Source organism: Camponotus floridanus, unplaced genomic scaffold, assembly GCF_003227725.1.
Source record: "Camponotus floridanus strain SB8 unplaced genomic scaffold, Cflo_v7.5 scaffold127, whole genome shotgun sequence".
Taxonomy (NCBI): Eukaryota; Metazoa; Arthropoda; class Insecta; order Hymenoptera; family Formicidae; genus Camponotus; species Camponotus floridanus.
The window spans coordinates 196,324-220,994 of record NW_020229245.1 but is presented as its reverse complement, the minus strand read 5'-3'; the positions used below and the strand labels follow the sequence as shown (position 1 = coordinate 220,994).

General features: G+C 35.7%; 1 protein-coding gene across 9 annotated transcripts; it reads left to right on the top strand.

Annotated features, from left to right (window-relative positions):
• The first annotated feature begins 6,177 nt into the window (after window positions 1-6,177).
• Window positions 6,178-24,377, top strand: LOC105249735 (collagen alpha-2(IV) chain). 9 transcript variants are annotated; one of them, XM_025405923.1, is made up of 7 exons: window positions 6,178-6,330; window positions 14,895-15,018; window positions 15,235-15,573; window positions 15,741-15,812; window positions 17,068-18,570; window positions 18,958-22,278; window positions 22,659-24,377. In XM_025405923.1, exons 1-7 carry the CDS (start codon window positions 6,295-6,297, stop codon window positions 24,041-24,043), a joined length of 6,780 nt encoding a protein of 2,259 aa, XP_025261708.1. In that variant the 5' UTR covers window positions 6,178-6,294; the 3' UTR covers window positions 24,044-24,377. The 9 variants fall into 9 exon arrangements, with proteins under 9 accessions (XP_025261708.1, XP_025261706.1, XP_025261707.1 ...); XM_025405921.1 differs by having other exon boundaries at window positions 17,068-19,749; window positions 19,867-22,278; XM_025405922.1 differs by having other exon boundaries at window positions 17,068-19,866; window positions 20,137-22,278.
• The last annotated feature ends 294 nt before the right edge of the window (window positions 24,378-24,671 follow it).

Below are 24,671 nucleotides of genomic sequence, written 5' to 3'. Positions count from 1 at the left end.
CTAAGACCTTGTAAATTTCTTGCAACTCGGAATTCACGTAACAAGATGGCTTAGATAATGTTGTAACTTATATGGTGATAAAATGGTTAAGACCCCACAGCTCATCTCATATATCATTATTATCATCATGTTATAATCTGTAACTCGGGATCTTAATCCTGCCAAGATAAAGTTTAGAACATGATATGCAGCTCTTTTATGCGTCAAATATTTTTAATAATCTTTCGATTATCCACATGAGATACCTTTAAAACTAACAGGAAAATCTGTCGGAGATTAAAATCTTTTAATTTTTTTAATTCGCAGGACTTAATTAATCACCTTATATAGTTGACAAGGAGAAGAATTCCGCGGCAAAAGCCTTGGTTAATAATAATAGCGATCAAGATAATGAAAATAATGTCTGTACGTTTTAATTTAACATTTCCCACATTTTGTTTCTTCCTCCTCGTATTCTTATTTTAAAACAAAATATATATATTTGAAATAATTATTAAATTATTAATTATTAAAGAAATATAAAATATAAATTATTAATAAAATATAAAATATAAATTATTAAAAAAATATAAAACATAAATTATTAAAAAAATATAGAATTAAAATTTCAAATGAATTTTTTTGAACATAGTTAAAACGAATGAGCTTTACGCATAACAAGCGAACACTTTCTCCAGCAATAAAATTCATCTTCGATGTGGCGCCCAAATCAAATTCCTGCCATATATTAGCACATCAATTTATCGCGCCAACTCCCAAATTCTTTTCAGTGGATGCCGATAAATTTTGATACATTTCCGGCATCTGATAACTCGGGATGAATTAATAAGAGCGTCTCAGAATTCGGAATCGACATCTACGACATCTACGTAATCGATTGAATAGATTCCTTGTACTTTCTATATCTTTCTACAATTCATAATAGAACGTTTTTTTCTCTTTTATATCTTCCTCATTTAATATACTTTATTTCAAAATTCTGAAAAATTTAATTATTTAATATTGATCTTTAAATCTAAAAATCTGAAAATTTAGGAATAATATGTTATAAAAGACACTAATATTTTCGCACAAAATTTATTAAAGAATAACTTTTTCAAACTTGACAAAGTATTCCAGAATCAATTAGTAGAGGAAAAAAAAATAATATAAATTTTCGAAATTATGTTATCATATTCCATAATTTATTTAAATAAAATCAATATCAAAGTACTCGATAAAATATTGATGTATTGGAAACATTCTTAGATTCGCCAAACTGTAATTGATCGCGATATTTCGCGGTGTTTCGTATGTTTAGCATTTTAATCTCAAAAAATAAAATTCATTTTAAATGTTAATTTAACCAGAGAAGACAAGTCATTTATATATTTCCATGATATCATAATTACATGTGATATTTCATCTTTTCTGAACTCGACGAAACCCTGTTTTCGAATGCCATTCTTAATGGACCGAAGGCTGAAAAATTCGAGGCAGAATCTCAAATGACATCACTCGCGTGAATTTCCGGGTCGGAATCGGAGCACGCAAAAATTTCCTCGTTCACCGTTTCTTCGCATAAACGTGAGCTCCCTTTCGCGCAGTTCTCACAAACATTTGCATTCTTCGCGATAAGAGTCGATTCTAATTTAGCCTAAATTAATTTAATCGAATTCAAATTTATTATCGCGTACATATTCCGAATTAGAAATCTTGAAAAGAATTTTAACTCAGTTTCAAATAATACAATTTATATTTCATTTATTATTTATTTATTACGAGTTTTTGCCCTTTCATTGACCATGTGTGAACGCAGCTTTACGTAAGTCCCACATATCCGTGACAGCAAGGAGGGCAAGGAACGAGCGGACTTTAAACGACACGTAAATATGCATATCAATCCGCTGACATCGTGAGGAACTGCCTTACGCCAGCGGCATGCAAAAACGCATGTCTGTCGTCGGAGAATGGCAGTATGCGTATTTGAGAACTTTTGTAGCAAGTTTCAATGCCCTGTTCTTTTCTTTCATATTTTATTTGCTATAAATATACAAGGTGCCCCACATTTAACGGAGCTCACATTTATCTGGAAATTTTTTGATTATTATTTTATAATGATATAAAAAACCTCTCATAAGCGATTAAAATTAAGGTGTTTCTTAGTAATAAGATAAGAGATAAAATTTCCTCCTTCTTAATTATTTTCTCGAGAAAATTTTATTTTAACGAAATTTATAAATTAAAGTTTAATTACAAAGATATTTAATAAAGGAAAAATTCGTGATTAATTTCTGTCAACATTTTTATTAATAAATAATTGAATCGAATTCGAAGAAAAGCGATTCATTGAGTTTTTAACATCTTGTACATTCGCCAAGCGTTGATATAATCTGCAAACGAGATATGCTAACGCGAATACGCATCGTCGTCTTGCAGTCTATAAATTTACATACATTTACAGTGCATCTGTGGACGAAAGCTAGCTAAAAATATTATTCTAGAAGGACATCATACACGCCGTGATGAAAATTCAACATTTTTCCTTTCATGTAAAACTTACTCAATCTGAAACCTAAATTCAAATTAAATTTCCGATTTTTCTTATGACCAAGAAAGCAAATTATTTAAAGATGTAGCACCGCTTATTGTTTTTACGTAACCAAATGTACAGATGTAATATCGCGTAACAAAATACATATTTTTATCTGAATAGCTGGAGGGTCCGTTAAATAAATTATTTTATATTATATTTTATATTTAATTAATTTATTAATAAATTTATTAATAAATTTTATATTTAATTAAATTATTTTATATTTAATTAAATTTACAATTGTTTCTATATTAAATTGAGAGAGCACAACGTACTTTGCGAGAACAAATATTCTTTATTTCGGGGCTTCCATAAATCCATCATCTACTGCCGAAATCAGCAAATAAGCTTCCGGTTTTTTGGAGAAATGTGTGCGTGTATGTATGGATTCTTACATATTCCAGGCATCTGATATTTACAAATTTTGAAATCTTGTCATTCTTAACTTGTTTAAGCGTATATTTACCTTAGAATATATTCTGGAAAAGACATGTGGCTATTTTTTACTGTTTCCTAATTTATATTTGATCTCATCTGTTCGCGTTAATCACAATATATTTATTAGAGTTATTTAAAAGTATTTATTTAAAGTATTTATGTAAAAAAGTATTTATTTAAAAATAATTTATTTAAAAGTAATTTAGAAATAATATATCGTTATGTCATAAATTATAAATAATATTTTATATTAAAATATAAATGTATTATTAAAAATTTTTTTTCATTTAAAAAACACGTTTGTAGACAATTTCGAATAAAAACAGATGTGTGGTTATTTCTGTTATATATCGCTCAAATAATTTTCTATATCTTATCTTTTAAGATATTTTCATTAAAATTATTAAACATAAGTTTAAAAATTGACATATATTAATGGATATTTTTAAATAAATATTGACAAAAAATCGCTGTGTTTTTTTTTTTAACAAGAAATTTGTGGGAGGCCTGGAAATTCAAGAATGTTAAGACTATAGATAGCAATCTCATACTTCAAGATTCTAATATTGACATATGCTAAAATTGTTCTTCTTAGTTTAATCAAACTTAAATTTTAGATTTCGTGATTTTCAGATATATTTTTTGCTCGGAATTTAATTGCGTTTAGGCGCTCTCTTAATGACTAAATTTCATTGAGTAATATTTTCTTTTACAACCTGTTAACATAAACAAATTACAAATTATTGAGATACTAAAATTTTAATCATAAAAATATTAAATTAAATATGAAATATTTTCTAAATTTTTTCGCAAATATTTTTTTTCTCTTAAGTAATCGGTTACTGAACTTTCTTTTAGTTATTTTAATACCCGCTGCAAACCGGATCAGTCGGGATTATTTACAGGAAAAATAAGGAGGATGTGACTCCACCGAGGTAGAATGCTTAAATCCGATAAAAGACTCTTTATATTTCTTGGAAGGCATCCTTGCGTGCAGGACGATACCTTCACAAGCTATACATTACTTCTACAATCAACGAATACACAATTTGTTAAAAAAATAACAAAATCACAGGGAAAAAATGCATTTAGAGCAAAAGACATACCTAATAAACATAATAACGTGCTTGTACGAAATACAAAAATAGGTAGCTGAACAATTTGTAAAACTTTTAAAATATATTTTAAAATATATATTTTAAATATATTTTAAAATATTTTTTGAAATATATTTTAAATATAAAAATATAAATATATTTTAAAATACATTTTATAAGTAAGGTTAGAGTACTTAAAATATGTATATAAATATCTGCATTTTGAAATAAATAAATATAAACAAATATAAATTGTTTAAGATATTAATTAATAATTTTTATATATTATTAAAATTATTTTACATATATTTGTTTATTCTAATATTTAGTTTATTCTAATTATTTGAAAAAATAAAAATTTGATAATATTAATTTCATAATATTATTATAAAAGATATTAAAATTTATACTTCTCTTCTCTGTCTATAGAATAAACTTTAATTGGCCAAGTATGTAGATTCTGGAATTAAAAGCAGTTTCTTGTATCTACATTTCTTATCGCGGATCTGTATTGTCATTTTAATTCTAATTTATTCGGATTCACTTAGACTGGAGGAAGAAAGTGATCGCCGCAGGCTTACGTATTATAATACCTGTTGCTTCATTAACAATAGTAAAGCATAACAGGTTTCGGCAAGAAGAAAATTATTTTTCAACAGATAAGACGTATCGCGCACAATAAGTCTATTAGAGACAAGATTTCTAATATCGATATTACATAAAAAGCTTATTAAAATATTACCAAATTTTATTATATATCTTCGAGAAACAAACAGATTTATTATAAAGCAATTAATAGTAGTTATTAAGAATCTTTTCTCGAATAATTTTTAGATTTAGTTACAAAAGAAGACAATAAAAAATTTTATTATAATATTTTACGAAATGCTGAACAGTTATTAAGATAATTTTTTAATCAGTTAATTTTTAAGATAATTTTTTATTTCATTAATTTTTTAATTAACTAATAAAAAATTAATGTTTATTCATCTCGACATTTTTTCATTGTTTCACAATCACTCTTCGAAGAATCAAATGAGTCTATCTTTTAAAAATAAAAACCTTTAAAAAAAATTAATTGATTTCAGTAATTCTATAAAACAATGTCATATTACAAATACACACAAAAAGAAAAGTTGCAAACCGTTGCAATGAGCAATAGATGCATTCTAGAATCGTACAAAGCCTTACAGAAGTCAATCATGTTCCAACAATTGCACAAAGGACGTGCTTGAAAGTGCGTTCTTCGAATTCAATTAAACGACATATTGATCCATAATTAATCGATGCCTTTGGAAGCCAATCTATTAATCACCTTGGCGTATATCGTTAACTAAATATGGAGAAATTATTTGAGATTAATTCACCTGTTATTAATTCACCTGTTTATCCATCAAGCGTGGGAGACAAACCTAAGGTTAGAGACTTAAGACCTAAGTGCGCTTACGTAAGAGCGCACCTGAACCACATTCCCCGGAACAACGCATCTTCAATCGAGGTCCATCCGTTCAGCCAAGAGATCAAGATGCGCATAATGATGGGAATAATCCCTTGCAAGTTATCGAATATCAAGATCCTATCGCGCGTTTGATCCTGTTATTTCCAGAGACAGAGACAGAATCGGACAAGCAAAAATTGGGTTGAAATGTCGAGATAATTTAAGATGAATGTAAAAAAGATAATATAAGGTGATAAAAATAATAACATATGGTAATAAAACAAAATGAAATGACTGACGGGTGCTCTAGATTTTTAAACGGCAGGAATTTCCAAATAATGTCCTTCGTAAAGTGAAGCAATTCACATAAAATGGTTGCAATCCCCGAGACGAATTAAGATGCGATTTAAAATTAACGATTAGATAATGTGTCAAATTAATGCTATCGCTACCAATGACTCAGCATGAAAAAAAAATTATATTCCGTATGAAAGAAGGAGAGAGTGCAAGAAGTCGAAACGAGAAGAATAGGGAAAAGAGAAGATGCGAGCATGTGGATATAGGACCCGTTGGGGGGTCGGCGACCCCCTCCCTGTATAAAAGTCTTTTTCTGCCGGCGACCTGTTCAGTCTTTCAGTTCGCGGCGCGCTGCGTGCGATTATCTTCAGGAATCATCCTCGTTGTCGTCGTCCTGCAAAGGTGATCGGTCGCATACTATGTCCTACTGAGAGGAAAATCTCCTTAAGATGCTGCGGCGTGCTACCGCTGCTCTCTTCACCCTGGTACGTCTTCCTTTATATCGTTTCGCGCACTTTTCTCGGGATTTAGAAAAAATCAATTAATTTTTACGACAAAAAAATTTCTTCTTCGAGATGCGAGAGCTCATTATTGAAAATATTATTTCGCTTTTAATGACAAATCTGAAAATAATGCATGTCAATAAAAAATGCATGTTCAATTAATTAACGAAATGATGAAGCAAAAATGAATTATAAAATAATAAATATACAATTACATTTATCATAAATTATAGTTTTATTTCAACGAATTTTTAAAAAATAATTAATTAAAAATTTAGTTTTGAAGTTTAATTGTTTTATGTTAAATTAAATTTAACATAAAATGGTTAATTTATTTTCTTCTTCAAAAGAAATACATACTTATATTGTTTCAAGAGGGAGGAAAAATTATTTATATTTAAATTTTAATAATTTATTTAATTTTAATAAGTTATTTATATCTAAATTTTAATAAATTACTTAATTTTAATAAATTATTTATATTTAAATTTTTATAAATTTATTAGAAATCATTTTTTATTTCTTTTCTTAATAAATAATTACCAAAATTTAATATTAATATTGACATGTATAAAATTTCAAGTTAGCTTTTGGTTTTTATTTACTAATTATTTTCTGACGATCATTACTATTACTATTACTATCAATTATTACATAATATTTATGCAAGGTAATAGTACGTAATAGAAAGTGGCGCTGATTACAAGTCGATAATAGCCGCGCTTCGTCGTGACTCATTATCCACGAGACTTTCATTGATCTTGGCACTCACTCAAGGGAGAGAGAATACTATTGCACTATATTTCATTCATAACTCTCTCAATGCCACGGTTGATATCGTGCAACATCGTATGCACGATGCATAATGTAATGTCCCATGACTCTGACCCGTGTTTCCTCTATTAAGTGAAATTCGCATAATTATCTCAGTACTCTATTAATAACATTATTATACGTGATAATTTATACAACAACAACATTATCTTATCATTATTATACAAATATCACATTGTTAATTTACATTATGTAAAAATGAGACTCACTCGAACTGTTTGATTCGATTTGACTCAATCGACGAAATACGATTGCATTTTAAAAACTTAATTTATATATTTGAAATTATCATCATTTTTTAATTATTTAATATAAATATAAAAATCGTAAACGCCGCATATCTCTAGATTTGTTAACAGCAAAACGAACCGTATCCAAAGATAGTTTCTATAGATGCGAGATAACTATAGTACGGCCGGTAGTCGTCAATCATTGCCAGATCCACTTTCCATGGAATGGCACGGACATTTCGCAAGTACGAATCTACCCTGTAATTTGAATTCGATATTTTATATTCCATATTAAACTTTCGAGCACAAGGTCTTCACATTTAGGACGCATCCAACAAGACTTACTTGTATTTTGTAACGTTTTGAAAAAAATAATATAAGTAATTATAAAGACTGAATAATTTTTTATAAATTAACCAGTATGACAGAAAAAAATTAATCTTTCGTTTAATTAAAATGAATTTCTTAAGTAGAATTTTTTAAATATAATATTTAATTATTAGGATATTTAAACTTTGAAGGAATCACAATTTTTTTTCTTCTCTTTTTTTTGTATTTTTAGTCACATATGGGGGGTCACTATATCTTATTTTTAACGATCTCAAAATGGTTCTAAAATTTTATATAAATTCCTTGACACCTATAGAAAATGATCATGCATGGCAAAAATTAAAAGATAAATTTTAAATATTTTTTATTGATTACTTATCTTACATGTTCTATTGTTAAAATATCGATAAAATCAAAATCATCCATATATGATCTTTAAGAGATATTTAAAACAATTAATCTTATATTTCATTAACAAAATCCCAATATTTACAATTATCTCTTTCTTTTTTTATTACTAGAATATTAAGAAATTATTCGAATTAAAAATTATTAATTGATTGAGAAATTATTAATTGATCGAATTTAATGCGAAGTTAGGAGAGAGAAAAAAATTGTAAAGATAGAAGAACTAAGTGTTTCGAGATTGACCAAAAAGTGACCCAGTAAATGAAATTTGTATGGGATTTTCCAGCGATTGTTTTATTGATTTTTTCAACGATAATTTCGATTAATTAAAGATACAGATTCATGAAAAGTCTATTGCCAAAATAGGCATCGGTTTCAAGTGGCGATCAGATGTCGGATGAGATGTCGGGTAAAATGAGTCACGTGCAGACATTTGTCGCTAAAAGTGCGTCATTCACATCTGATGTAAAGTTTTGTCCTTGACGTGCCGACACGTTATTTGGAAGCGTTTAAAATAAAAAGCGTGTGATTCTGTATATCTCAATAGATCTTCTTGTACGTATCACCTTATACGCGTTTGTGATATTAAATTAATGGCCATCGGAATATTTGAAACATCAGATTTGCTCACTTTTATCGTGCTCTTCCTAATAAGTATATTTTAGTTGAAATGTGGACAACGAGAAAGAAACAGAGACTGCATTTATGAGCAGATCTCTTAATAATTTTTTCAATTTTAAATTTATTATACAAATATTTATAATATCTTATATAAATCGAAATATTTTTCCAAAAAGTGATAGAAATTTTTCTTATAATACTTTAAATAAGATTAAAAATTACTTAGCAGCTGCGAAATATACATTTAAATATTTATATAGATTTATTATGAAGAAATTCGTTAATCTTTCTTTCTCTTCTTAATTACCAGGAATTACCGGCACTCAATTGCATGAAAATTGCAGTTTTGTACCATTAAATATAATGAGACGTCAAAAACGAAGAATAGAAAATATTTAAAGCAGTTAATCTTATATTCTAATATTTATACTTATCTCTTTCCTTTTTTTATTACTAGAATATTAAGAAATTATTCGAATTAAAAATTATTAATTGATTGAATTTAATTTAAATGGAACAATATCTCGAATAATTCACTATTTATAAGGTATAAAATACTAGTGAATTTCGATATCAAAAACAAAATTAAAAGTAACAGACAATTATACACTTTAACGCTTATTATTAATATATATTTTTAATATTTTTTTACTTTTTTAATACATTTTTTATATATTGTTTAATTTTTATTTAATTTATATATTATTTAATATATTATTTAATTTTTTATATTAATATATTATAATATATTATTTTTATTTAATATATTTTTATTTTGATATATTTTAATATATTTTTACTTCGGACTTTAACAAATTTGTTCAAGTTGGCATAGATAGGATAGGCAATTATTCTTGTTCTTCCTACGCGATTAATTTATCGAAATATTATTAAAATATTTTTAAAATAAATGAACTTTGACGGCAATAATATCGTTGAGATCAATGCCGTCGACCGTGCAAAAGGCAAATAATTGTGTCTCGGAGGCTTCGCCCCAGGTTAAAATCGCTGATTCCTTACGCAATCGCTTACAGGTGACTTTCACTGAAAGATGATGCATCGATCTGGCCCCCATGTACGCGATTCATAAGATGATACAGCTTTGACCAGGCCATTTGACTGGCAGATTCGCTATGAGCAATTAAAAGAGATCCGGCTGCGTCAAATGCCGTCCCGTTTACCTTTAACTCATATCAAAGTCTTGAATGCGCGCCTTGTTTACTTCGATCAATTCTCGATAACATCTAGCGATTCGTAGAAATTTTTGATTGCAAGCATATAAAATGCAATTTTATGTATTCGTGATCAAAAATATTAACCATATATCTCACCCTGCGATTTTTTCATATACATAATTGCTAGCACAAATGTCAATTGAATCCGACTATGATGAAAGCAATTTGAATGATCAATGCTTTAAAGATGAAGGTTGATTAGCGATTTCTAGCGTGATATTAAAGATCGCGTCGCATTCTTTGCCTAGTCAAAGATGAAAGTCGACATCGAGTAGGGTGAATCCTCGGTTGAAATAAGAACGTGATCGCATTTTTTTCAATTCTCCCCTGGCGGATACGCAATGTCCCTGAACGAAATCTAATTTTCATTCTCTCTTTCTCTTTCTCTTTTTCTCTCTTTCTATTGCTTAATAGTTTTTTAATCTGTTTTTTATTGTTTTTATTTTACTAGATATTAATGCTAACATTAGTAATTTTAGATCATAAAATATATAGTTAAAATAAAAATAAAATATGTAGTAATGAAATGACTGAAATAATGGATGAATAATGACCAAAATAACGTATAAATGGATGATTAATAACCAAAACAATTTACAAACAAAATAATAAAATGTATATACAAAATATCAATTTAATTAGATAATTATTAATAAATTATTTAATTAGATAAATAAACAATTTAATGATTCTATGAAAGATTGATTGAAAATTGATATAAATATGATTACGTAATGACTTCTTATTTCTTTCACTCTGAAATATATTTGATAATTGATAATTGATTAATTAAATAATAAAATAATAAAATAATAAAATAATTATTATTAAATAAATAATTATTGACAATTGTAAAAATCGTCAAATTTATTGATTCACTTTTCATCTGTAATCTTTTTGATTAATTTGAATTTGACTGATGGTTCACTGGGTCTCTGGGGTATTTCTTCTATCATTACGCATGTTATCCGCCCATACCGGTAATTTGACTCACAATGTTGCATAAATTAACATCTTATCATGCAGTCGATGACTCTAATGTTTGCCTAAGCTAAGAGCTGAAATAATTAATAAATCGTATAGTATCATAGTAATTTTCGAAGTTTAATTTCCGATGCTGTGTAAATATATGGGGGAGGGGGGGGAGGAGAAAAGAACTTAATTTCAATTATTATTATTTTATTGTCACGAATGTGTGTGCCATTCTTTCAATTTCTCTGCAGTATGTCATTTCAACTTAGCAAATAAATATTAGTTTTAATCAATAAACAAAATCAGTTTATATCTTTTAAAAATGCATTCATACTTTTTAGAAGCAAAAAAAATTAAATCGATATATTTTTTTTTATCGATATATTTTAATCTATTTCTAATAGACTATTTCCTTTATATTAATTTTACATTGTTAATACTCAATATTTTACTCGATTATTAATGAGTTTATAAATTATTAGTCAAAAACTTTTTAGAGGAAAAAAAGGAAAAAAGACATATAAATGATTCTAAAAAATATATAAAAATATATTAAAAATATATAAAGTATATAAAGATGTATAAAAAAATATACATATATGAAGATATATAAAAAAATATACATGTATGAAACTTGTTTAGTAAAGTAGAGTATAGAAAGTTTAGAATAACATTTCGTTAGAATCGAAGCATCTCAAATATGAAAATAAGATTGCATCAGAGAACAAACGACTTGTAACGTGCTCAAACGTTATGATCGCCTTGACTCGAAACGATCTTGCTCTTTCTCTGTCTCTATTGTCCACTAAAATATCGCAATATAAATACCGTAGGGATTAATCCTCGCGGCAACATTTGACGCGGCAAGTGCGCATGGGGGAAGGGTTCGGTCGGGAGTAGCATATATTAACCTTTCGTTATACAGTCTGTCAACTCTTCTCGGGGCTGGAAGAAAAAGATGATGAAGAGGAATCCCGCTCACGCAGCCTTCTCGGAATCGCGACTTTCCCTTCTCGTGGGTGGAACACTGTTGAGATCATCAATCGCGCGACATCGAGCCGCGGATCCTGGGGCCCAGAAGACCTAACTTAACGCGGCCGACCAGGACACGTGCTACTTTTGACAGCACGAACGAACGCTCTCTCGTTATTTATACGAGAAATTTTCGTCGAACATGAATCGATTTCGAAATCGGATAGAACGGTCTATACTGGCGATTGTTAAGTGATATCGCGGAATCAAAAGTTTTGGACGTGAAGTGAGGGTAATTAAGAGATTATTTTATACGAAATAAAACGTTAATTTAAAAAATTGAAAAATTATTTTTAAAAAAGTAGATTAATCTCAGTTAATTATTCTAATAACAAATAATCCTCTTGTGCTTATCAGATATTTATGATTACAATGAAATGCATATTTTATAATTATTTAAGATATTTTTTAATAAAATAAATTAATAAAGTAAATTAAATAAACTAAATTAAATTAAATTAATTTACTAAAATAAATTAAATAAGAAATTAAGATTAGCTCTTTTGTAACTGATTTTAAGACACTAGGGTTAAGATGCAGACATAATTTATCTTCATCGAATTGAGACTTAAATTAAAATTAATTAAGCCTCAATAATCTCTGACAGATTAAATACGTACAATTAAACAGCCGAATACGTTTAGATAAATTATGACGAAGGAATTCTGATAGCCTACCTTGACATTCTCTCGACCTGTAAGTGCGAAAGAGACCATTTCATTCGCCATGTCCATTTAGGGAGATGCTCAAGACACAAGCGTAATCTTTCGAGAGAACATTGCTAGCTTTCGTAATAGTATTCAACGATCCTGTTGCGAGAGCATACAGGTATTCCTCGTTATTATTATAGCCATGAAACTCAATGGTGATAAAGTGGCGAGAATGAACAAGAAAGGGCTCGAATTTGATACCGGATTCGATATATGGTTATTGATCATCGATGAAATATATAAATTACAAAGCACCTGTTCTCATATTCATGTAATTCGATTCGATTCGCAAGATTTCGCAAGATTATTATCGAGATTTATTAAATGACATCTACCTCTGACGAGCTGTTTTTAAATTTTTTAATACTTTTTTTTTTAATTGGAAATTGGAGCGCAAGGAAGAAGATAAAACATCTCCTTTTGTCATTAGTTAATTAATTTATTATATAATTAATATATTTATTAATATGTATTAATTTATTATTTAATTTATGTCATTATGATCATTAATTAATATATGTCAAAAATATTAATTAATGTATTTAGTTATATATTAATGAAATATATTAATATATATTTCAAAAAATTAATAATTAAAAGAAAACAGGAGAGGTTTTTTCCTCTTCCTTGCACTCTAATTGTTTCGTCTTGTCTCTTACTTGTCAATTTTTAATTTTTTAATTATTGTTATTATTTAAGCCAATTTTTTATCTTAATTTTTACACTTTTTCATTACTCGCAGCATCATGAATTATCGTACGGAAGTAATTTGTTAAAAGCAAGTGTATAAGAGAGTTATCATCTCATGCAAATTGAAAATTAAAAAAAACATTTCTACCGTTAGTTGATCATCTTCGACTTTCGCTTATGCGGAATGGATAATTAATTGAGATCAGAAACGGCAGCGAAAGGTACATAGTTTGTCCACCATCGAGAAAGTGGAAATATATTACCTCATCGAAGATATGGCAATATATTCGAGGATAAAGAGAAGATGAGTTCCGCATATTGAGTAATCTTCTCTTTTTTAAAGTATCTTGATCTCATTTTAATTCTGATAATTTATAAATTTATGTTACGTATATCTCGAGAACTGATTTGTAGCTAATTAAATTTTCTTGAGATAGAGTAATACATCAATCCCTTTTTTATATTAAGAAAAAATATAAGATCCTATTGAAAAAAACATTAAATGATTTTAATTTTGCTTTTAATAGAAAGACATTTTTAATAATAATAATATCGTAACATTTTCTTCATCGAAAACCAATTTTTTCGCCTATTTATCAGAAACAATTCAAATATCATAGTAAATATCCTGTATTTTTTAAGTATGTAAATTACATATAATGTATATGTAATTAAAAGCAATTGTGTGATTGACGGAAATATAATCGCATTCAAAAGATTTTTCTATAATCGTGCGATACATCTTATGCTTATATTGTTCAGTAGTTACAAATCGCTCTGACTGCAGAAATGAAAAACATCGATGATATTTCACGATTGTACTTATAGATCGTATCAAATACTTAATCCTGGCGACTAATATTAAAGGGCAACTGTTTTTAAACACTAGTTGATAATTACATTACGACTTTGCGTTGGAAATGTCACGAGTCTTGACGAAGCAAAATTATTGCAACTGGCAATCATTTCTTATTAGCGCAAGATATTTCCATAAAGGTAGCATAATGTCTTATAGTACATATATCTACGAGTTTGCAAAAATAAACGATTACAATTTCATTATTAGACATTTAAAAAATATCATGTTTACATAAGATAAAATAAATGTCTTTGAATTTTATGTATGCTATTTGCAATAGATTCGTAATAGAAACATAAATATTAATTTTTTATGATTATTGAAGTCATTATTAACGATACAATATAATGCAAATATGATTCACTGTGGATGGAATATTACCTTTTTCATTTTTTATTCAATTATGTCGTTATTAATTTTTAATTTTTAACTCTCACTAAATCATTTTATATATGCCGCTAAAAATCCATTAATAATACTCTTTGTAATATTTTCATTTTTATAGAAAAATTAAATATGACTTGTGAAAGTAAAAATTAAAATTGGATTAAATATTCACGTGGCTCGTATGCGACTTGAATTATCTTCGCCTCGACATTTAGGAATAAAAGCAATTGTTTTTCAGGTGATTGCTACATCCGTGTCGCAACTCACTCAGGAACCAAGAAGCAGTAATCGGGACAACGATGTGATTCTGAATATTAGCGATGATCAAAAGGTTCAATATTTGAGTCAAAATATTGATTCCGGTAAGTCAAAAGATAAGAATAATGAAAAAAACTTATATTACGCCATTGCATGAATTAAGGGAGAAAGAATAAGTCCATAATTTATGTAAATTTTATCTAGAGTAGACTATACAATTTATGTACTTTTCTTCTTGGTAAAAACAAGTTTTGGATTGTAATAAATTACAATTATATTAATAATATTTTGCAATTAATATTGTATAATATTTTACACAGATGCGTATAAATACGGTTATGATGTCGGACCAAATGGCCAATTCCATCATGAAGTGCGTGGACCAGATGGTATCACTTACGGATGTTATGGTTACATTGATCCGTTCGGTGAACTAAAATCGACATTTTACATCAGTGATGGATGGGGTTACCGCGTTGTTCGGCCCGGAAAGGATGTGGAATTATTCCTTCACAAGCACGAACATCATGAAACTGGAACCGATCATGATCATCATGAGCATCATGGTGTGATTACACCATGGCGAGAATTATATTTTCCCGCAGTATGCGCGCGATACGCAAACATAAACGGTCGACCTCCTGTAAAACCAGATGGAAGTACGTAAAAAGAAATGAAAGTATATAGAAAATATTTATTACATATAACATATTTATAAAATATATGATATCGTAACATATTTTCATCTTATGCAAATTAATATTTTTTAATATACATATGTATACGTGAAATCTGTATTCCAAAAAATATGTTCACGTTTTTTAAGCAGCACCTATTGGAAGTGGATCAACGATAGATGTGAAACCAACTGAGCTTCCTCATAGGCCTGGTGTACCTGGTATATAATTTCTCAAATAATATGTTATAATAGCAATTATAATAGTATTTGACATTTAATTATAATAGTTTTTTTTCACAATTATAATAGTATTTGAAAGTTATATTGCAAGAGAGGTTACATATTAGAGATTACATATATAAAGTATATTCTCTTCTTATTATATATACATATATATGTTTATACTATATATTTATAATTTTCACTTTACTAGTATTTGAAAATAGAAATAAATAAAATATTTATCTTGATTTAATATATATATATATATATATGTGTGTGTGTGTGTGTGTGTGTGTGTGTGTGTGTGTGTGTGTGTGTGTGTGTGTGTGTGTGTGTGTGTGTGTGTGTGTGTGTGTGTGTGTGTGTGTGTGTGTGTGTGTGTGTGTGTGTGTGTGTGTGTGTGTGTGTGTGTGTGTGTGTGTGTGTGTGTGTGTGTGTGTGTGTGTGTGTGTGTGTGTGTGTGTGTGTGTGTGTGTGTGTGTGTGTGTGTGTGTGTGTGTGTGTGTGTGTGTGTGTGTGTGTGTGTGTGTGTGTGTGTGTGTGTGTGTGTGTGTGTGTGTGTGTGTGTGTGTGTGTGTGTGTGTGTGTGTGTGTGTGTGTGTGTGTGTGTGTGTGTGTGTGTGTGTGTGTGTGTGTGTGTGTGTGTGTGTGTGTGTGTGTGTGTGTGTGTGTGTGTGTGTGTGTGTGTGTGTGTGTGTGTGTGTGTGTGTGTGTGTGTGGTGTGTGTGTGGTGTGTGTGTGTGTGTGTGTGTGTGTGTGTGTGTGTGTGTGTGTGTGTGTGTGTGTGTGTGTGTGTGTGTGTGTGTGTGTGTGTGTGTGTGTGTGTGTGTGTGTGTGTGTGTGTGTGTGTGTGTGTGTGTGTGTGGTGTGTGTGTGTGTGTGTGTGTGTGTGTGTGTGTGTGTGTGTGTGTGTGTGTGTGTGTGTGTGTGTGTGTGTGTGTGTGTGTGTGTGTGTGTGTATTAAAGTATTATTAATTAGTATAACTTTTATTAATTTATATATTTCTATTACAAGATATAACAAATAAATTATTATTGTTAATTATAATAAACAGAAAAAAAATAATTATTTTATACGCTATTAATAATAAATATTACAAAAACACAATTATATAACAATAATAACAATAATAATAACACTAATAAAATATAACAAAAGATACAGAAAATCAAAGTTACGATGTATAAATTCTCTCTCTCTTTTTTAATTGTCTCTGTTTCTCTTTCTCTTTATTTCTCTTTTTTTAATCAGAATATCCTGGTATTCCTGGAACCCCGGGTACTCCAGGTTTGCCACCACAACCCGGATATCCCGGCACGCCTGGAACACCAGGAACACCTGGTACCCCAGGCACACCAGGTAAACCAGGAACACCAGCTTATCCAGGAACTCCAGGAACTCCTGGTACTCCAGGCACACCAGGATTGCCACCACAACCAGGATATCCTGGCACCCCAGGCACGCCAGGTAAACCAGGAACACCAGCTTATCCAGGATATCCTGGAACTCCTGGTACTCCTGCAGCTCCAGGCACACCAGGATTGCCACCTCAATCAGGATATCCGGGCACGCCTGGTACGCCAGGAACACCCGGCACACCAGGAAGACCAGGAACACCAGCTTATCCGGGGCAACCAGGAACTCCTGGTACTCCAGGCACACCAGGATTGCCACCACAACCAGGATATCCCGGCACGCCAGGAACATCCGGCACCCCAGGCACGCCAGGTAAACCAGGAACGCCAACTTATCCAGGATATCCTGGAATCCCTGGTACTCCTGGAGCTCCAGGCATACCAGGATTGCCACCTCAACCAGGATATCCGGGCACGCCTGGTACGCCAGGAACACCCGGCACACCAGGAAGACCAGGAACACCAGCTTATCCGGGCCAGCCAGGAACTCCTGGTACTCCAGGCACACCAGGATTGCCACCTAAACCAGGATATCCGGGCACGCCTGGAACGCCAGGAACACCCGGCACACAAGGAAGACCAGGAACACCAGCTTATCCAGGGCAGTCAGGAACTCCTGGTACTCCAGGCACACCAGGATTGCCACCTAAACCAGGACATCCGGGCACGCCTGGAACGCCAGGAACACCTGGCACACCAGGAAGACCAGGAACACCAGCTTATCCGGGGCAACCAGGAACTCCTGGTACTCCAGGCACACCAGGATTGCCACCACAACCAGGATATCCCGGCACGCCAGGAACACCCGGCACTCCAGGCACGCCAGGTAAACCAGGAACACCAGCTTATCCAGGATATCCTGGAACTCCTAGTACACCTGGAGCTCCAGGCACACCAGGATTACCACCTAAACCAGGATATCCGGGCACGCCTGGAACGCCAGGAACACCCGGCACACCAGGAAGACCAGGAACACCAGCTTATCCGGGGCAACCAGGAACTCCTGGTACTCCAGGCGCACCAGGATTGCCACCACAATCAGGATATCCCGGCACGCCAGGAACACCCGGCACTCCAGGCACGCCAGGTAAACCAGGAACACCAGCTTATCCAGGATATCCAGGAACTCCTGGTACTCCTGGAGGTCCTGGCACACCAGGATTGCCACCTCAACCGGAATATCCCGGCACACCAGGATCACCCGGCACCCCAAGTACACCAGGAAAACCAGGAACGCCGGCTTATCCTGCGCAACCAGGAACTCCAGGAATACCTGGCACTCCTGGAACTCCAGGCACACCGGGATTGCCACCACAACCCGGATATCCCGGCACCCCAGGTACGCCAGGAAAACCTGGAACGCCGGCTTATCCGGGGCGCCCAGGAACTCCTGGCATTCCTGGAATAGCAGGCACGCCAGGATTGCCCCCACAACCCGGATATCCCGGCACACCAGGAACACCCGGCACCCCAGGTACACCAGGAAGACCAGGAACACCGGCTTATCCAGTGCAACCAGGAACTCCTGGCATTCCTGGAACCCCAGGCACACCGGGATTGCCACCACAACCCGGATATCCCGGCACACCAGGAACACCAGGAAAACCAGGAACGCCGCCTTATCCGGCGCGTCCAGGAACTCCAGGTATTTCTGGAACCCCAGGCACACCGGGATTGCCACCACAACCGGAATATCCCGGCACACCAGGAACACCCGGCACCCCAGGTACACCAGGAAGACCAGGAACGCCGGCTTATCCGGGACGCCCAGGAACTCCAGGCATTCCTGGAATCCCAGGTACACCAGGATTGCCACCACAACCCGGATATCCTGGCACGCCAGGAACATCCGGCACTCCAGGCACACCAGGAAGACCAGGAACACCGGCTTATCCAGTGCAACCAGGAACTCCTGGCATTCCTGGAACCCCAGGCACACCAGGATTACCACCACAATCCGGATATCCCGGCACACCAGGCACACCAGGAAGACCAGGAACGCCGGCTTATCCGGGACGCCCAGGAACTCCAGGCATTCCTGGAACTCCAGGGACACCGGGATTGCCACCACAACCCGGATATCCTGGCACGCCAGGAACACCCGGAACTCCAGGCACACCAGGTAAACCAGGAACACCAGCTTATCCGGCGCAACCAGGAACTCCAGGTATTCCTGGAACTCCTGGAATACCGGGATTGCTACCACAACCCGGATATCCCGGCACGCCAGGAACACCCGGCACTCCAGCCACACCAGGAAGACCAGGAACGCCGGCTTATCCGGGACGCCCAGGAACTCCAAGCATTCCTGGAACCCCAGGGACACCGGGATTGCCACCACAACCCGGATATCCTGGCACGCCAGGAACACCCGGAACTCCAGGCACACCAGGTAAACCAGGAACACCAGCTTATCCGGCGCAACCAGGAACTCCAGGTATTCCTGGAACTCCTGGAATACCGGGATTGCCACCACAACCCGGATATCCCGGAACGCCAGGAACACCTGGTACTCCAGGCACACCAGGAAGACCAGGAACACCGGCTTATCCAGTGCAACCAGGAACTCCTGGCATTCCTGGAACCCCAGGCACACCAGGATTACCACCACAATCCGGATATCCCGGCACACCAGGCACACCAGGAAGACCAGGAACGCCGGATTATCCGGGACGCCCAGGAACTCCAGGCATTCCTGGAACCCCAGGGACACCGGGATTGCCACCACAACCCGGATATCCTGGCACGCCAGGAACACCCGGAACTCCTGGCACACCAGGTAAACCAGGAACACCAGCTTATCCGGCGCAACCAGGAACTCCAGGTATTCCTGGAACTCCTGGAATACCGGGATTGCCACCACAACCCGGATATCCCGGAACGCCAGGAACACCTGGTACTCCAGGCACACCAGGAAGACCAGGAACGCCGGCTTATCCGGGACGCCCAGGAACTCCAGGCATTCCTGGAACCCCAGGGACACCGGGATTGCCACCACAACCCGGATATCCTGGCACGCCAGGAACACCCGGAACTCCAGGCACACCAGGTAAACCAGGAACACCAGCTTATCCGGCGCAACCAGGAACTCCAGGTATTCCTGGAACGCCAGGAATACCGGGATTGCCACCACAACCCGGATATCCCGGAACGCCAGGAACACCTGGTACTCCAGGCACACCAGGAAGGCCAGGAACGCCGGCTTATCCGGGACGCCCAGGAACTCCAAGCATTCCTGGAACCCCAGGGACACCGGGATTGCCACCACAACCCGGATATCCTGGCACGCCAGGAACACCCGGAACTCCAGGCACACCAGGTAAACCAGGAACACCAGCTTATCCGGCGCAACCAGGAACTCCAGGTATTCCTGGAACGCCTGGAATACCGGGATTGCCACCACAACCCGGATATCCCGGAACGCCAGGAACACCTGGTACTCCAGGCACACCAGGAAGACCAGGAACGCCGGCTTATCCGGGACGCCCAGGAACTCCAGGCATTCCTGGAACCCCAGGGACACCGGGATTGCCACCACAACCCGGATATCCTGGCACGCCAGGAACACCAGGAAGACCAGGAACGCCGGCTTATCCGGGACGCCCAGGAACTCCAGGCATTCCTGGAACCCCAGGGACACCGGGATTGCCACCACAACCCGGATATCCTGGCACGCCAGGAACACCCGGAACTCCTGGCACACCAGGTAAACCAGGAACACCAGCTTATCCGGCGCAACCAGGAACTCCAGGTATTCCTGGAACGCCTGGAATACCGGGATTGCCACCACAACCCGGATATCCCGGAACGCCAGGAACACCTGGTACTCCAGGCACACCAGGAAGACCAGGAACGCCGGCTTATCCGGGACGCCCAGGAACTCCAAGCATTCCTGGAACCCCAGGGACACCGGGATTGTCACCACAACCCGGATATCCTGGCACGCCAGGAACACCCGGAACTCCAGGCACACCAGGTAAACCAGGAACACCAGCTTATCCGGCGCAACCAGGAACTCCAGGTATTCCTGGAACGCCTGGAATACCGGGATTGCCACCACAACCCGGATATCCCGGAACGCCAGGAACACCTGGTACTCCAGGCACACCAGGAAGACCAGGAACGCCGGCTTATCCGGGACGCCCAGGAACTCCAGGCATTCCTGGAACCCCAGGGACACCGGGATTGCCACCACAACCCGGATATCCTGGCACGCCAGGAACACCCGGAACTCCAGGCACACCAGGTAAACCAGGAACACCAGCTTATCCGGCGCAACCAGGAACTCCAGGTATTCCTGGAACTCCTGGAATACCGGGATTGCCACCACAACCCGGATATCCCGGAACGCCAGGAACACCTGGTACTCCAGGCACACCAGGAAGACCAGGAACACCGGCTTATCCAGTGCAACCAGGAACTCCTGGCATTCCTGGAACCCCAGGCACACCAGGATTACCACCACAATCCGGATATCCCGGCACACCAGGCACACCAGGAAGACCAGGAACGCCGGCTTATCCGGGACGCCCAGGAACTCCAGGCATTCCTGGAACCCCAGGGACACCGGGATTGCCACCACAACCCGGATATCCTGGCACGCCAGGAACACCCGGAACTCCAGGCACACCAGGTAAACCAGGAACACCAGCTTATCCGGCGCAACCAGGAACTCCAGGTATTCCTGGAACTCCTGGAATACCGGGATTGCTACCACAACCCGGATATCCCGGCACGCCAGGAACACCCGGCACTCCAGGCACACCAGGAAGACCAGGAACGCCGGCTTATCCGGGACGCCCAGGAACTCCAGGCATTCCTGAAACTCCTGGAATACCGGGATTGCCACCACAAACCGGATATCCCGGCACGCCAGGAACACCTGGGACCCCAGGCACACCAGGAAGACCAGGAACGCCGGCTTATCCGGGACGCCCAGGAACTCCAGGCATTTCTGGAACTCCAGGCGTACCAGGATTGCCACCACAACCCGGATATCCCGGCACACCAGGAACACCCGGCAGCCCAGGCATTCCAGGAAAGCCAGGTAGATAATCATATCTTGGATATTCAGAATTTCCGAAATCTAATTTAATATTATATCTCAGATACATATTTCTGTAATATTAGCGTATTTTAAAGTTATATTGAAGATGTGTGCTATTAATACACCAAATTAATTTCATTTATGTCTTTTATAGATAATTCCTTCAAAATGTGTCGAAACTATATCATTAAAATTATTGTTCTTATTTTAAATTGAGTTTATGTATATATATATATATATATATATATATATATATATATATATATATATATGTGTGTGTGTGTGTGTGTGTGTAATAGTATATTTGTGAACATTTTTTTATTCAGTTCTACAACTGCATAATTTATTATTATATATTTGTTCTACTTGCTTTCTTACAGGTTATCCTCCTTATCCCGGTTATCCAGGGTATCCGGAAGGTCCAATAGGTCCAGTAGGTCCAGAAGGACCTGACGGCTCAATTGGCGATATCGGTGGGATTGGTGGTGTAGGTGGTGAAGGAGGAGAAGGAGACGTTGGATCTGATGGACCTGATGGTCCATGGCCAACTGGTTCACCGGGTCCTAATGGACCTTGGCCTGGTGATCCAGGATATAAGCCCAAAGTAAAGCCAACAAGTAGATCTTGGCATAAGGAACCAATAAGAAATCAATATTCTAGAATTTATCCACTTACTAATACTGACAATTATAATCCGGTTAGAAAATATTATCTCAACAAGATTGATTCTTCGTACAAAGGCAATGTAGCAAAAGATACTGAATTGTCAAAATTACCATATATAAAGACACCATTATATACAGATTATGAACAATACAAACCTCAATATGAGGCCGAAACTATTCCATCAATCTACGAAAAAGGAAGGAGCATTTATAATGCAGATGAAATCAATTCACTTTCGCAAACTGGTCCGACATCGCCATCATTGCAATACAATGGCGAAGATTATGAAAACATAGATTTAGAAAAGCTGACTTCACGAGCTTATGATGATACGAATCATTTTGGATTAAGAAACCAAATAAAAAAACCTGCGAAGAATGATTTCAAGCAATTTTTTACTCACGATGAAGATCAATATCAGAAATCAGAATTCAATTCGCCTCATAACTTGCAACAGCTACCTTCCAAAGGTCGATTGAGTAAATCAGGGCGACAAGAGAGTGTGTTTAATGTTAACGAACAATACGATAATCTTACCGATGTGGATAAGAAATCGATTCCTAATCTATCTTTTCAGTCGGATGGACCCTTCAGTGTTCCGGAAAAGCAGGTAAATGCACGTCTTGAACATTCATTCCAGGCGAATCCCGGCCTCGACGCTATTGGGGTTCAGCCACCCAATTCCATCAACGTCAAGCCCTTTTCGTTACCTATAGGGCCAGATCCGCAAGCATGTCCTTGTTATTTAATCGAGTCAAATAATAATACAAACGTATCGGCAAGCACGACTCCCATCCCTGTCATTGGTCAAGTCGGATTCATACCTGTTATATTTGTACCATATTGTCCCGGTGATGAAACCGACAGCAATAAGATGAAAGTCATGTTCCCATCCGTTACTCCTGTTCCATATGCATGCGAAGCATGTGGCACACAAGACGGTAATTTCGGAATAAAAACGCTCGATGTAAATCAGCTTGGCAATATCAATTATCTCAAGCAGGTGTTAAGTCAAGCCAATCTTGGCTTTTTGAATGTTCCAGTGAAGAGCAGCGCCGAACGAAGGAGGAGCAGAGGCAGGAAAACGAGGCAGGAATGAGAAGTGTAACATTAACTTATTTTAAATCGCGATCCTGAGGAAAGAGAGCTTATATTCTTCTGAGAAATATAAATAAATGTAGGATATTGGCATTTGCCTGTCCGCCAGCTAATTAGCTGATGGATGGCCAATTAGAAATACTTATAATACTTGTCGGAATAACCAAAGCTAGTAGAACACAAAGAATTTAAAATAAAACTGGTTAATTGTCATTTTTTTTAGCATTGTTAATCTTATTTGTAAATTTGTTTAATTCTTTGTTCACATGAAAACCAGTGAACAGATAATTATCTGTCAAAGAGTTTTCAATTTAACTAGTTAAAATTTAAAAACATGAGCATAAATTTAGAACTTGTTTAAGATTACTTTAAATACAAAAAATCTAAAGAAATATTATAAATTATAAGTAAAATTTAACAAAATCTTTGCTTTTATATAATATTGTTTTATTATTTCTAGATATGTTATTTTGTGCATTATTTATATTATTTATATTATTTGCAAAAATTAACATCTTCATTTAAAAGTCATTTTTTATTTGATATCTAATGGGACATTGAGATCTTTTATAGACGTCACTTCCAATCTTATTTTCCGACATATTTACCAATATCCTGATATTTATTAT